This window comes from Mytilus edulis, chromosome 13 (assembly GCF_963676685.1).
Source record: "Mytilus edulis chromosome 13, xbMytEdul2.2, whole genome shotgun sequence".
Lineage (NCBI taxonomy): Eukaryota > Metazoa > Mollusca > Bivalvia > Mytilida > Mytilidae > Mytilus > Mytilus edulis.
In genome coordinates this window covers 63,720,465-63,736,276 of record NC_092356.1, presented here as the reverse complement: position 1 = coordinate 63,736,276, position 15,812 = coordinate 63,720,465, and the positions used below count along the sequence as shown (strand labels likewise).

The 15,812-nt window shown below is 33.1% G+C and overlaps 1 protein-coding gene across 1 annotated transcript; it reads right to left on the bottom strand.

Moving 5' to 3' along the window:
• Positions 1-6,120: 6,120 nt before the first annotated feature.
• LOC139499913 (CD40 ligand-like) lies at positions 6,121-9,225 on the bottom strand. Its single transcript, XM_071288549.1, has 4 exons — positions 8,562-9,225; positions 8,057-8,093; positions 7,496-7,612; positions 6,121-6,846 (listed from the first exon to the last, which is right to left on the bottom strand). Exons 1-4 carry the CDS (start codon positions 9,150-9,152, stop codon positions 6,428-6,430), a joined length of 1,164 nt encoding a protein of 387 aa, XP_071144650.1. The 5' UTR covers positions 9,153-9,225; the 3' UTR covers positions 6,121-6,427.
• Between the last annotated feature and the right edge of the window lie 6,587 nt (positions 9,226-15,812).

The following is a 15,812-nucleotide window of genomic DNA, read 5'->3' as shown; positions in this document are numbered from 1 at the left end:
TTTTTAGCAAAAGTAACTCAATTTTATTGCACAGTTTTTTTAACAATGACTTTGAATGTGATATTTTCTTCTTTAAAACTAACAAAGCTCTTAGTAGTGAGGATTAATCATGCTAAGTTTGATTAACGCTTTTTAGGGGTTAGAAAACTAGGGAGCGTCAAATAATTGTGTACATGTGCATATGGGTGTCTAAAGCTGATTGAACTTTTTTGGAACCATGTCAAATAAACATGCTCTCACCTCATTTCCCAAAAACAAAACTGAATGGTTGGTGACTAAAGTAATGAAGAAGGTTATTTTAAATCCAATATATGCACATTATTTTATTTATAAACCGTATACATGTAAAACTTCCGGAGCAACAGAACTCATAATGGGAAAAGCGATCGAAGTATTCAAGGAGAGGAAAATAACTGAGAGTGAAATTTGCGAGAGAAATCATGATAATTTTTAAACTCGTTAAACTAAATGAATGGACAAAGGTTTTGAACTGTTGATTGTATTTTCATAGGAGAACATAATACAATATACCAATACGAAGATCTGAAGATCTGAAGTGATTGCCAGTGATACAACTACTATAATATATAGACCAAAGGAAAGATGTAAATAAATAATTGGTATAGCCTTCAACAATATTAAGTGACATATCATTTGAACGGATTATATCACTTTTCGTAAATCTAAAACTAAAAACAAGTATGACTTGCACAGTTATTATATGTTTAATAACAAGTATATTATCTTCACCTCGTTATCCTAGACATAGTAACCTTTAAATTGAACCGAAACCTAAACATATCCTATAAGTTTGTGTCAACTTAAAAGAAATACGTCCAATTTCGAGTACACTTCAAATGCACACAAACAATAGTTATAATAATGATATAATGAAGACAATATCATGGATTTTATTTCTTTCTGTTTTGTTGTTTATATCACTCAATCAAATGTGATCTGTTTTTGGGACGTCGAGATACTCATCTCATCTCATATTACAACGCGTGTAGTCTGATAGGTTCTATATGTCTAATCCAACAAACCCCCAGGTTGTTACAGAAATATGGGTAACCATGGATTTCAATGTCGAACAGTAAAACCGTAAGTTTGATAATGTTGACATCTGATGTTGTGTTTGTGATGTATAAAAGCGCTATCGCGTTAGGTCGAAATAGGGACTACTTATTTCGTTACATTTTTGTACTTCCGTAGGATGACTAGGATTAGTGTCACGGGCTTTGCACGTTTAAAAACTCTTGCAAAATATAACGAAGGTATCTGTTGTTGGGCTCTAGATATCTGGGTTTTGCAGGATATCATAAAGAACATATCTTTTACAGTTTCTGGTCATGAATATGCAAAAAATACTTTATTTAAACTGAACGTTAAACATGCAACAGCTAATCGGTCAAATACAACGTGCATGCAGTCAGAAATCATATTCAAAATGCATATCCTTCCTTATTTTAATGATTTTGTATATACAATGTGTCATATATCAAATAAATTTGTGAAGTTTATGTTCACGTGTATTAATATGACTTTTGATTTAGTTAAGCCTTTTCAATTGGTATTTTCGTCCTGAATATGCATGAAATATTTGCCACTGGACGTTAAGCAACCAACAATCAATCAATCAATCAATTGGTATTTTATAGTGTGCCTTTCTATGTTGTGATGTTACATTTTTGTTTCAGGTAAGAGTGAAGGTTGGTACCTTTTTCACGTTTGAACCTGCTGCATTTGTTTGCGCATGTCCTAAGTCACAAACTGAATGTTTTTGATGTGGTTCATAAGTGTTTTTCGTTTTTTACATACTAGTAGATTAGACCGTTGGTTTCACACTAGAGTAATTTTTTATTGTCCTCTATAGCTTGCTGTTTGGTGTGAGCCATTGCTCCCTGTTGGAGACCGTACGATGAACTATAATGGTTTACTTTTACAAATTGTGACTTATATCTTACATATTTGACTGCAGAAACTAACTGTCTAGTGAGTGAAACAAAAATCTCTCGCAAGGTTATTTAATTAAACAGTTGTTTAGTTTTTAAAAAAGCTACATTATATGTCATAAAAATGCTATTCATGAATTTAAAGTATTTTATTCTTCTTTTTTGGGGGGAAACATTCCTACTTTTTTAAAATTGTTATTTGGATGGAGAGTTGTCTCATTGGCACTCACACCACATCTTTCTATATCTACTCATAGATCAAATTTATTCGTTCAGTGTATGTTCACTTGCGTTAATATGTCTTTGGATGGTTTCTGTTCTTTTGTCGGATTTGTGTCTCTTTAGCACATACCCCATTTCCATTCTGACTTTTATTTACTTTTTAGCGAAAAGGATAAAATTACCAACGGATTCTTAGATGACAACATAGACCTCTACGATATAGATTTCTGTTCACAATAAAAAAATATTATATTGATTAATTGTTGGTTTCTTTACGTCCAGTGGCAAATATTTCATGCATATTCAGGACGATAAAAAAAAAATATTATATATTTACACATAAAATTGTGTTCTTAACAAGACTAATGTTTAAAACAAAACAGTAAATATAAGTATCAATACATTTTACGCATAAAAGATATCCTTCATCGATAACATGCATGAAGGAGATATCTATGATTGTCATAAAGAAAATTAGCTATCAACGACAAAGAAGCAAGGATGCAAACAACTAAAAGGGCAAAAGATGGCCTATGATAATGAGCAAATCTATTACCGTTTAGTAACTTGTAAAAGTGCAAGGGTGCAAACAACTATAGAACGCACAACGGCCTGTTATAATGAGCAAACCCATTACCGTTTAGTAAACTATAAAAGGCCTTTGCATGACAAAATGTGAAACAATAAAAATGAGAAATTCAATGTTAAATCTAGTATGTATATATGTTTGCTTTGTAAACAATTTCATCCTGCACATTTGAATGTGGAATCACTTTCAATTACATCTCTATATTTACTAAATCTAACAAATCATTTAATCCGTTCCTATACTTTTTCATTTTGAAATAAATCTAACATAACGCGCTGAGTGAAATATGATACTTCATTCAAACAAGTGCCGAGTGAAATATGATACTTCATTCAAACAAGCGCTGAGTGAAATATCATACTTCATTCAAACAAGCGCTGAGTGAAATATGATACTTCATTCAAACAAGCGCTGAGTGAAACGTGATATTTCATTTAAGCAAGCGCATATCCAACCAGTTCTTTCAAGCCATCATTTTCTGCATAGGGAAACGACTTTACCAAGTCAGAAATATAACGGTTGTTTGGTGTGTTTGGGCTTTTGATTTTGCCATTTGATGAGGGACTTTCCGTTTCAAATTTCCTTTGCGTTCCGTTTTTTCTTTATTTTTGATGATTTTCTTTTATCTATATAAAGCATTCTACAAAATAGCACTAGAAAAAAGAAAAATAACCATAGAAAAAAGGAAATCTATTTTGTGTGTCAAACTCTAGGATGAAGATAAATGTTATATAACAAAGTATAACACAGATGTAAGATCACTTTTTACATTAAATATAGCGTGTAATATTTTGTTTTGATTTTTTTTTTATGTAAAAACAAAGATTATCAGTATATTTGCTGTTGAACAATGATTTTCTTTTTGTAAAAGAGGTAACAAAAGATTTACTATTTTTTATTTCTTTTATATATTAAAAAAGGTTGTTTGCAAATAAAAAGAAATTTAATGTTCTATTTAACAGTCAAACGCTTCAAAGTTCTTTTTTGTTATTGTCTATTGTACAAATTAAATAATATCAAATTTTAATTATTAACTTGATTTTTACAAAAGGCAAAACATATCTGTAAGGATACTTTTCAATTTATGCCAACCAAAACATTATTGCACCCATTGATCGTTTACTGATTATATAAGTATTAGTATTATATAATATCGTTCTTTCAGACAGCATGCCATCTTCAAGGCATTGATTATAGTGAATTAACTAGGTCTTCAAGTTTTGAGATATCAAATCTCTGTAGGAGATATGTATTATGTCTTACAAATGAAAACTCTCTTTGAACTAGGTCTTCAAGTTTTGAGATATCAAATCTCTGTAGGAGATATGTATTATGTCTTACAAATGAAAACTCTCTTTGAACTAGGTCTTCAAGTTTTGAGATATCAAATCTCTGTAGGAGATATGTATTATGTCTTACAAATGAAAACTCTCTTTGAACATTATACAACTTACATAATTGCCTAAACTACTGAACATTATGGGTTATAATTATCATTTGAATCTATTTGAAGGTGAATTTGTTAAGAAAAAATGTAAAATAGTTATTATTTAAAAAAAAAAACAAAAAAAAACACAACTCAATTCAAAAAAATTATAGCTTGAAATATCACTTTCAAAATTTATTATTACATATGATACTACGTATAATTATGAAGTCATTAGTTATAAAAGAGACACTGACATGATCTAGTCAGGTTAGGCCTAAGAATTATTTTCATATGTCCGAGCTCCTCTTTCACCTACATATCATATCATTTACATTCAACAAGGTTCAACATTGATGGTAAAAACAAAATATCAAATAAAAAACGTTAAATGTAAATGATATAGAACCATCGAAGTCTTATATTATAGGACCACATCCTTAATTGTTATATATTGAATTAAATATGATCAATTAAAAAAAAAATGTAACTTTCAATTTTTCATCAAAGAAGAAAATGATTTAACTCAGCTTTGGAGCAGCATTGTGCATTTGTAATAGAAATTATCTTAAATAATCGACTAAGTCAATAGAAACAAATTTGACACAATTCTTCATGTAACTTTTGTCCGCAGTCTGGTTAATTTGTTATTACATATTGCAGCTGTTGCTTACAAAAGCTTGATTTCTATACCGGTAGAGTAAATACTTTAAAAACTACCTTTTGCGAGCTGCGCATATGGATCCTTCGTATTTTTGGATTTTTTTTTTTAATTTGATTTTTTGGTGAATGTGTTTTGAGGCTTTATTTTTCTATGGAGGATGGTTGCCATTGACGTTAGGAGTCATTTGCAACAACGTTGTACTATCTTAGTAGTCGTATAAATGTATACGCTGGATTATTTATTCTTACCATTTTGCGAGTAATTCGAGCATTACATAAGCATATAGGAAAACAAGTTCTGTATTCCTTAATTTGGGGCACAGAATGAAAAGATTCTTTCACATTTTATTAACAATTTGATTAATATTCAATATTTATTATTACACTTCTTGGATACAAAATCCAGTTTTGATACTTATTCATTCAAATATATCAGAATAATGTTTGTATAAGTATGACATAACTCACTAATAAATGCGTAATCTTTGTACATAAAAATATGAAGATAGATTCTATATCATAGTGATGGTTATTTCCTGGGTTTTTTTTTATCAGGTTTCTTATTGCTCTCTATCGTTCCGTCACTTGTCGATTATCGTTCTACAACATGATTAACTTTTAACTTATTGTGACTTGGATGGAGAGTTGTCTCATTGGCACTCATACCACATCTTTTTATCTATATAATGCAGTTTTACATCCCTGACTTCTAATGTTTAGTGTAAAGCGTTACTGATCGAGGCATAACTCCAGTAAATCCTTTGAACGCATGCAGCCTTCAATGGAGCAATAAAACTTTGAAACTTTTTTATCTTTATGTTTCTGTCTTTAAATTTTGTTGTTTTGTGTTTCAAAGTTTCAGCCTTTTACTTTTGACTGTAGATGTTAACTTGACATTTGCACATTTCATTCTCTTTGTAATTTTGCATAATATTTAGGGGTTACTAATTAGTAACTTTTCTTTGATATTTTTTTTTTCTTTTTTCTTCATAGTCTTTCATAATACGCTCTGACGGCAAAACAATGGCCGTCTGATTCTATTTATGTGATATTTCACTTTTGTTGTGTCGCATCGCCTTCTTTATACGCGTAGATACTTGCATGTACATTTTTGCATTGTGTTTCTCTTTAGTGGCATATTTGTGTATATCTGCAATTTACTGTCGGCTGCATTTTTTTATATTCTTTTTTGTTTGCTGCTTTTATTGATCTCACACTAGCTACATTTATTTTATGTTCACATATTAAAAAAAAGTGGACGCTAAATATATAACAGCAAATTTTATTTTTAAGTGACGAAACAAAATGGACTGTGCAATGTGTTGTTGCTGTGTACATATATCTATGTGGAGGAGGCGTGTGTTTGTGGTCGAACTAGTATGTTGCACCGACCGAATTTGTTTCTCTGTTATCCTTATAATGGATAATTTGATTACCAACAATTTTAGGCAACCGTATGACCTTCATCGAGAGACAAACAAGTGTGCAATATCAAAGCACCTAGCTATATGTGAGCACTTTTTGATGATACCTTGCATAAAAAAAAGAATATGACGTTTAAGTCGTCACTGTGTCTCAAGAAATCTTAAAAATTCCAAAGAAACTAGCCTTTGTTTCTCTAGACAGGGTCGCAATATCAGATACCATGACATACAGTTTATCACCAGCTTGTAGTTGGAATGCAGCAGCAGTATAACTAGTGTAGTCAGTATATAGTTTATCCTTGGCCCAACAAAGAGTGCGCACGCTCTTTAACAACAATTCACTCCCGCCATTTGGATAAATAACGTTGTATCTGTAGACATAATGGTATAAAGCTTGTGAAGCATTCTGTTTGTAATTTTGACTGTTGATATTGCTGAAGTAGATCTGACTGTAGACGAAGTACAGTCCGGAAGCGTTTACACTAATCATGTCTTTTGTTACTCTTAGACCTTGGACATGCGCAATGGGATCCGTTGATAGCAGGTTCGTAATGGGAAATGGCGCTTCACCTAAAAAGCAATTCCATGGTGTTATAATACTTTAAAACATAAACTAATTTTAAATTTAAGAAGCGAACATTGATTCGGTACCTTAAGAATTCATTACAAAATATATAAACAAACATTCATTGTAAAAAAAAAAAGAAGACGTTGTAGGGTTGCGAATGATACAAACAGCTATATATACTAGAACGGTTCAAATTATGTGGATTGCACCCAACTATATGTCGCCGTACGACATTTATTAAAGCTTTTAGCAAAATTAATTTTGTTTAGTTCGATACCAAAATTTTCAGCATGACCAAATCAGTGTATATAAAGTGCGAATCCAGCTAGTTGATTTTTACTTTTATACATTAGACATTTATGGCATATACAGTAAAAATGATATTTTAGGATCCGCACTTTACATACACTGCAAATGTGAAACTATTTAAACGACAAAAACCGCATAGTTATTCATCCATATTCCTAGCAGATTCCTAAACATTACTGTCTGGGATTATGTTAATTTTAGATATGTCAACCAAATGATTCACTGTTGAGTAATTTTGTTTTCCTGTCCAAAAGGTCGAAACTATTTTTATGTAAAAGAATATTAAAATCTGTTAAAGTGTGACTGGAACTTTTAGTATTTAAAAGTTTTGTGTGAAATTACCTTGCTTAGGAACTTGTTGAGAGCCAACAAGCAAATGAGCTGCAACAGGTGCTTCCTTAATAGATGGATGATAGGATGTATTCCTCTGTTGAGTTCGTTTTTCCATGTCCAGTAAATCTGTCAATTACAATAAGAGGTTACTAAAACAAGAGTAAATGTTTATTTGTATATAGTTTAATATATATGCGTATCAAAATCTTTTCGATCAATAATTTTAGATTAATATGCACAATTCAATTCTAATCGCAATTGGAAAAAATAACTTAAAAATAACCATTTATCAAAGGCCATGATAATGAACTTTCTTAGCTCTTTGATACTTTTCTTTTTTCAATGATCATGTTTGGGACATTTATTAGTACATATTTCTCATCTGGACAGTTGTAATGTGATTTCTGTGAATACAATGAGTGACGAGGTACATATTGTTAGTTCCAATTATGGTGAGGAATTTAGTCAATCTGGCGACGGATTTTGGATATCCTCAGCTTAATTTGTTTATCGGAGCATATGTTTTGATATTCAATAACCATATCAATAATGTGAGAAAAAAAGACTTACCTTCTGTTTTCTGCTTTTTATGATTTCTTTCTACAATCTAAAACAAAGTAAAAGTTTGAAATATGGCCCAATTGCAAGATGTTAATTTATATTTTTGTTCATTTGTGATGCTAAGTCGTTCAGAATAGATGTTCACACATCTGTTGGCTTTAATAAGCATTTAGAGATCCCGACACTACCCTCAAAGAAGTGCAATATCAACGAAAAAAATGAATGGTAAGCTTGAATCTCTCCTCATCTACATTACTTTGGAATTATTTTCAGATTTGTTGATGAACTACTGCTTAACGTCCAGTGATAAATAGCAAATGAATATTAAGAAAGATAACTATGTTAATGGATTTAATTGTTTATGAAATTGAACAATAGTAAAGAACCTGATTACTTCATGTTCTTTTATTCATCATATATCTCTTAAAAAGTAAATTTGTTTGAATCCAGATAATAAGTTTCTTTTTATTTTCTGTATGATTAAGTACAGGTTTATGTAATATGAAATACTTACAAGATTTGTCAAAATAATAGTTTGATTTGGTGTTTTTGCACAACAAATTTCAACTCTATTGACAGTCTTCTTATCAAGATACAGTAATTTTTCGTTGTCCTCTTCAAAAGGTCCTAATCTAACATCGTCACACGGGACACAAAAACCAGTTAGAAAATTATCCATTTCGTTCCTTTCTTTCATTAATCCGTGTTCAATGGAATTCAGTTTCAGCAGTATGTACACTAATGATGCCAAAAAGAGTATTGCCAATGTTACAACGACAACTAACAAACTTCGCAATGCAGAAGGTGATGTCGCTGTAGAACTAGATGACAACAAACTTACATCAGAGCTTGTAGAATCGGTGCTATGGTTGCGTTTTATGTGAGACTTTGGAATCAAGTCTTCTGGTTTGATAACTGTCGGAATATTTTGATGAGGGTTTGGTAAATCATCTACCCAATAACCGTCCGGATGGTTGTACATACTGAATGGAAAAGTGGTTTTCACGTTAAGGGAAGATTTATTCACGTTTTGATCGTTCAAAGTACTGTTGTTGATTGCCTTTCGGAATGAGGAATGTCGATCTCTCGTTGGTTCTTCGTACATGATACTAAAAGTAGATGAAGTAATTGTTGTCAGAGACAAGGGTCGACAATCATTGTAAAACAACTAGGAAGAGAATGATCTATGGTAGTATACAAAGGTGTGTTTATCATCAAGATACATTCATGTTTATATACATATGCATACATGTATTGTGTTAACATGTGATAATCTAGACTAAGTACTCAATTGTAAATATTATGCAAAGTCTATTTAGTACATATCGTATATAGGTTAATAGAATTCGAGATAAAAACATAAGTTAATCACAATCTTTACATTGATATTAAAAGGTTAATAATCGAAAAATTTAAGTCATGATAGATGGAAAACAACATCAAGACAGCGAAAAATAACGATATTTTTTTTAACCTCACCATCAAATAGTACTCATGCTCGTTTTAAGAATAAGCTGTTTCTTGCTCTTCAAAAAGTACCCGTCATATTCAACATGATGATTGACAGTCCTGTGATCAGTTACAATCAGTAAAATTATAAAACAGACAAAGAGTTTTTACATGTATATCGAAATATTAATTCGCAAAATGAAGTTTTTATATGGCCGTTTGGGAAACACATATTCCGTACCGATTGACGCAAAATAATGACGTTGTCGGTGAAACTTCTAAAGGGATAAATATGTTCCTTTTAAGCAGTAACCTTACGACCAAGTAAACCATCAGGGTGAACACACGCATCATGACTATTGCATCAACCGGAAGAGATAGCATATACATTGTATATGAAGGTGGTAATGGAATGATACCATAAGAACAGAAAGTTTACAACGGAAAATATTAAGTCAAATCTTCTTTACTCTTACTATAATAAACTATGTTTGGTTAGAAATCTCCAAAACTGCTCTAGGGTAGAACAGTTTATGTCAGAAATTGTTCTTAAGGCGTCAGAGAAACTATTCTGGACACATGAAAGTGTTCAAGAACAGGCGCCTTTAGAACAGGCTCTGACATAAACTGTACAGCCCCGGAGTGAAGAAACAATGCTAACAATGTACTTTGTAGACTGGTTTCCGCTTCATTATGGTATAGTTATACCGTATAACCACGACCTATACCGTTTAACATCGACCTATACCGTATAACAAGGACCCATACCGTATAACAACGACCTATACCGTATAACAACGACCTATACCGTATAACAACGACCTGTACCGTTTAACAAAGACCCATACGGTTTAAAAACGACCTATACCGTATAACCACGACCTTTACCGTACAACAACGACCCATACCGTATAACAAGGTCCCATACCGTATAACAACGACCTGTACCGTTTAACATCGACCTATACCGTATAACAAAGACCCATACCGTTTAAACAACGACCTATACCGTATAACCACGACCTATACCGTATAACAACGACCTATACCGTATAACAAGGACCCATACCGTATAACAAGGACCCATACCGTATAACAACGACCTATACCGTATAACAACGACATAACCCATATAACAACGACCTATACCGTATAACAACGACATATACCGTATAACCACGACCTATACCGTATAACAAGGACCCATACCGTATAACAACGACATATACCGTATTACCACGACCTGTAGCGTTTAACAACGACCTATACCGTATAACAAAGACCCATACCGTATAAAAACGACCTATACCGTATAACTACGACCTATACCGTATAACAACGACCTATACCGTATAACAAGGACCCATACCGTATAACCACGACCTGTACCGTTTAACATCGACCTTTATGGTATAACAAGGACCCATACCGTATAACAACGACTTTTACCGTATAACCACGACCTATACCGTATAACAACAACCCATACCGTATAACAACAACCCATACCGTATAAAAACGACCTTTACCGTATAACCACGACCTATACCGTTTAACAACGACCCATACCGTATAACAAGGACCTATACCGTATAACAACGACCTTTACCGTTTAACATCGACCTATACCGCATAAAAAGGACCCATACCGTATAACAACGACCTGTACCGTTTACTGAACATCGACCTATACCGTTTAACATCGACCTTTACCGCATAACAAGGACCTTTACCGTATAAAAACGACCTATATCGTATAAGATCGACCTTTATCGTATAACACTGACTTTTAAAGTATAACAACGACCTATATCGTATAACAACGACCTGTATTGTATAACAACGACCTATACCGTATAACAAGGACATAAACCATATAACAGCGACCTATACCGTATAACAACGACCTTTATAGTATAACAACGACATATAACGTATAACAACGACCTGTACCGTTTAACATCGACCTATACCGTATAAAAAGGACCCATACCGTATAACAACGACCTATACCGTATAAGATAGACCTTTATCGTATAACACCGACCTTTAAAGTATAACAACGACCTATACCGTATAACAACGACTTGTATCGTATATAACAACGACCTTAACCGTATAACAACGACATAAACCACAAAACAACGACTTTTATAGTATAACAACGACATATACCGTATAAGAACGACCTGTACCGTATAACACCGACCTTTAAAGTATAACATCGACCTATATCGTATAATTTTGAGCAACGACTACATGTATATCGCATAATAACTGTGTTTGACCTATCAGCAAACATTTACTTAAAAGAGGGGGAAAATTTTTTGTTTGAGTCTGATTATGTTTCAATAATTACATTATAAGAAATAGGAAAAATCTGGATTCAGAATATTTTTTTGTCATCTGCTTGGCCAGAATATCTTTTTGTCATCTGCTTGGCCAGAATATCTTTTTGTCATCTGCATGGCCAGAATATCTTTTTGTCATCTGCATGGCCAGAATATCTTTTTGTCATCTGCATGGCCAGAATATCTTTTTGTCATCTGCATGGCCAGAATATCTTTTTGTCATCCCCATTTCCATTCTCAATTTTATTGAACAGAATATCTTTTTGTCATCTGCATGGCCAGAATATCTTTTTGTCATCTGCATGGCCATAATATCTTTTTGTCATCTGCTTGAACAGAATATCTTTTTGTCATCTGCATGGCCAGAATATCTTTTTGTCATCTGCATGGCCAGAATATCTTTTTGTCATCTGCATGGCCAGAATATCTTTTTGTCATCTGCATGGCCAGAATATCTTTTTGTCATCTGCATGGCCAGAATATCTTTTTGTCATCTGCATGGCCAGAATATCTTTTTGTCATCTGCTTGAACAGAATACCTTTTTGTCGTCTGTTTCACCAGATTATTTTTGTCATCAAATTGAGGCCCTTTTTTCAAATTAAATGGTCGTTCCCTTATAAGTTTGAATATCCTTTTGGTATCTTTCGATATCTTTTATAAAACGTGAATCAAACTGTGTTAATATCCTAAAACAGATGCACAACATTTAAACACAAAAAAAGAGTAAAATACAATATTTATTAGGAAATCAAATAAAATTTTCCCCACGGGACAAGCACGCGTGCTTATGTACGTCAAGTTCAACGTTACCCTCTGATCGCTTCTCCGACTGTGTGACCCTGTGCCCGTTACTGTCCAACTTGATGTCGTCAAGGTTACTTTATCGTATCTAATACACTTATATGTCTGGTTCGAATTTAACATGACAAAATGTCCATCAAGTGTTGACCGGAGTCTAAACGACAAATGCAAAACAGCTGTATGAAAATATAAAATCAATTCAAGAGGACCTAAGATTTGTCAAAAAGAGGTAGTTTATGAGAAACATAACTAGTATTTATTTCATCTATGGGGGATTTCAATTTTTCAGATTTTTTTTAACTTATATTCAAAACCTCGTGATTGTATTTGTGTGTCCTACTGATTGATTGTTGCTTGTTTTAACGTGAAGTCGTAAAGATTTCAGACAAATCATCTATGGGGGATTTCAATTTTTCAGATTTTTTTTAACTTATATTCAAAACCTCGTGATTGTATTTGTGTGTCCTACTGATTGATTGTTGCTTGTTTTAACGTGAAGTCGTAAAGATTTCAGACAAATCATCTATGGGGGATTTCAATTTTTCAGATTTTTTTTAACTTATATTCAAAACCTCGTGATTGTATTTGTGTGTCCTACTGATTGATTGTTGCTTGTTTTAACGTGAAGTCGTAAAGATTTCAGACAAATCGGAGAAACAGCTTGACGTCGGATTGGATATAACGTTCCGTTCCAATCAAACGTGTCTTCGTATTTATGCATCTTGTATATCCAAACGAATGCATCTCTCTTATATGTGTGTTAAAATGCGAAAGTCAAAACCAGTTCAGCATATTACAAAAAAATTTGAGTTCAAGAGATGGAATGTTCACAAAATTGTTTAATATGATTGTTTCTTTTTTTTAATAGTAGACATTTCTCGTATATGGAATATAATCTGCATTATCTGAATAACATGTTATGACTTCATGTTGGACAATAAGTAATAATAATGATATTGCATTTACTTAGTCCCTATGGTTCTTCTGACTTTATCATAATACAAAGAAACATACTAATGCATGAAACTGAAAATAAAAAAAAAACTATGCAATAGTTTGTAATACTTTTTGACTAAACGTGCACATCTGGAGAACATAAAATGCCATGAAATATGGACATGTTTTACGTCATATAACGTATGATGGGCTTTCCTGTATGTGCAGTTCAAACAGAGATACCTATATATAATCATACTGTCAATATATGTCTTTGTTTTTGAGATAATCAACCAGGTCGAATGATCTTTTATCGTGTTGACATATAAAGATTAGATTTGGTGAAAATTCAACTGCAAACAAAGATACATGTATAACAAAACTTAGACAAAACACTGTTATCTTATTCATCCAAAGCTTAAAAGGAAATCCAGGTCCATGTGGTGCTGGGGGCAGCTATTTTAATATCAAACAGTACAGAACATGTGGAGTTAACCCAGCCAGTTTCCAATAGAGGATCTATTTTATTAGGGGAATTAGTAGCTTTCAAGCTAGTAATACATTTTCTTATAATTCCAAACAACAGAAAAAACACTGAATCCATCCAAATTTTCTCAGACAGCCAATCAGCAATTGGAATTTTAACTTTAAATTGGAAATCAGATAATTATGGCAAAACTATTCATAATATTAAAATTGGTATATTGGCACTAAAATCTGAAGGAATCATTGTTTCCATTGAATAGACCCCTGGACACGCTGACATACAAGGTAATGAACTAGCAGACCAACTAGCTAAAAAGGCAGCACAGGAGGCAGAAAAAATACAAAGCATTCCAATATTTACAAAACAAGATAAACAAAAAGGAGCAAAAGTCAGTGTTATGGTAAAATGGCAAAACCGATGGGACACCAGTGATAAAGGAAGAAGATATTATGCCTTTCAACAAAATGTAAAAAATACACTTCCAAAAGACAAGCCGTCAACTGAAATATATAGAATAACTACTAGTTTAAGAACAGGATATTACAATTTAAACTTTTACAAATCAACAATATGCCCAGCACTCATCGACAAATGCAGCTGTGGATAAGTAGAAACAGTTGACCATTACCTACTGAATTGTAAAAATTATGAGGAGGCTAGAGAAAAACTCCGCTCAGCACTCTACTACATAACAGCAAAACTAACACTTGAATCTGAAGTATTGTTAAGCCTCGGTCACACCTTACCGGATAGCTCGGACGGACGCCTAACGGATAAAAAAAAGTTATCCGTTGACAAACTTTTTATCCGTTGGGTGTCCGTTGGTGTACTAGCGGACATGTAACGAATGCCTAACGGACACACAACGGACATTGAACGCACGTGAAACGGATACCTATCGGACAGAACGGACGTCGAACGTACATCCAACGGACGAGTACCGGATAAAACGGACACCTAACGGAAGCGTAACGGATAAAACGGATGAACATAATAATCTGAAAATTAAAGGCAATAAACCATCTAAAAATTAAAGGCAACAAACCTTCTGAAAAGTAAAAGCAATAAACCATTTGAAAATTAAAGGCGCGTCAGATGGTCATGGTATCTTGTATATATGTTATAATATTTACTTCTGGGAAAGTGTGGTCAGTAGGACAGGTATCAAGATCATACGTACCAAACAAATTGAACAATTTATCCAATTTTTTTTTTAACGTTTTTACACTCGAGTGTCACTTTAGTTAACTGGTTTAGCTGATTTTATTTTGTATTGCGTCTTGTTTAGCATGATATGTGTGCAAATATAGAGCTCCTCTGATTAAAAAAATCAAGGTAGAAGCAGTGTGGTAATTCAGTCTTATAGAGTTTAAGTTGATTTTCTGAATTTGTTCATATTATGGTATGAAAACGGATATGGTGTTATGCGGAACTCTCCATCCGTACTGCATGCTACGATATTTTGTTCCAGACGCAAGGTGTCTAAGTGTATAATTGCTAACTTGAGTCATGGTTCCAGCGGATTTTTGTAAAAGGTATTCTGCTTGGCTATGCGAGGTCCAACCCGCTGCAATATCTCGTCGAACATCTCTGTGGGCATACGAAGGAAGTGTAAAAAGGATTGCCGATCCTCCCGCCTAAGTTTGGTCATGAGTTGGTCATATAGACCAAAACTGCGTCGTCTTTCAGGACTAAGCCATGGTCGTGTCCACCATCTCCTTTGTCTTCTCCTTCTTCTCT

Bases quoted from the DNA above. Each gene is read 5' to 3' on its own strand.
- LOC139499913 (XM_071288549.1), bottom strand. From the start codon at position 9,152: ATGTACGAAGAACCAACGAGAGATCGACATTCCTCATTCCGAAAGGCA. The intron at 8,094-8,561 runs GTAAGTATTTCA...ACTTTGTTTTAG, and splicing joins CTATTATTTTGACAAATCTT to ATTGTAGAAAGAAATCATAA. The intron at 7,613-8,056 runs GTAAGTCTTTTT...TGTAATTGACAG, and splicing joins TAAAAAGCAGAAAACAGAAG to ATTTACTGGACATGGAAAAA.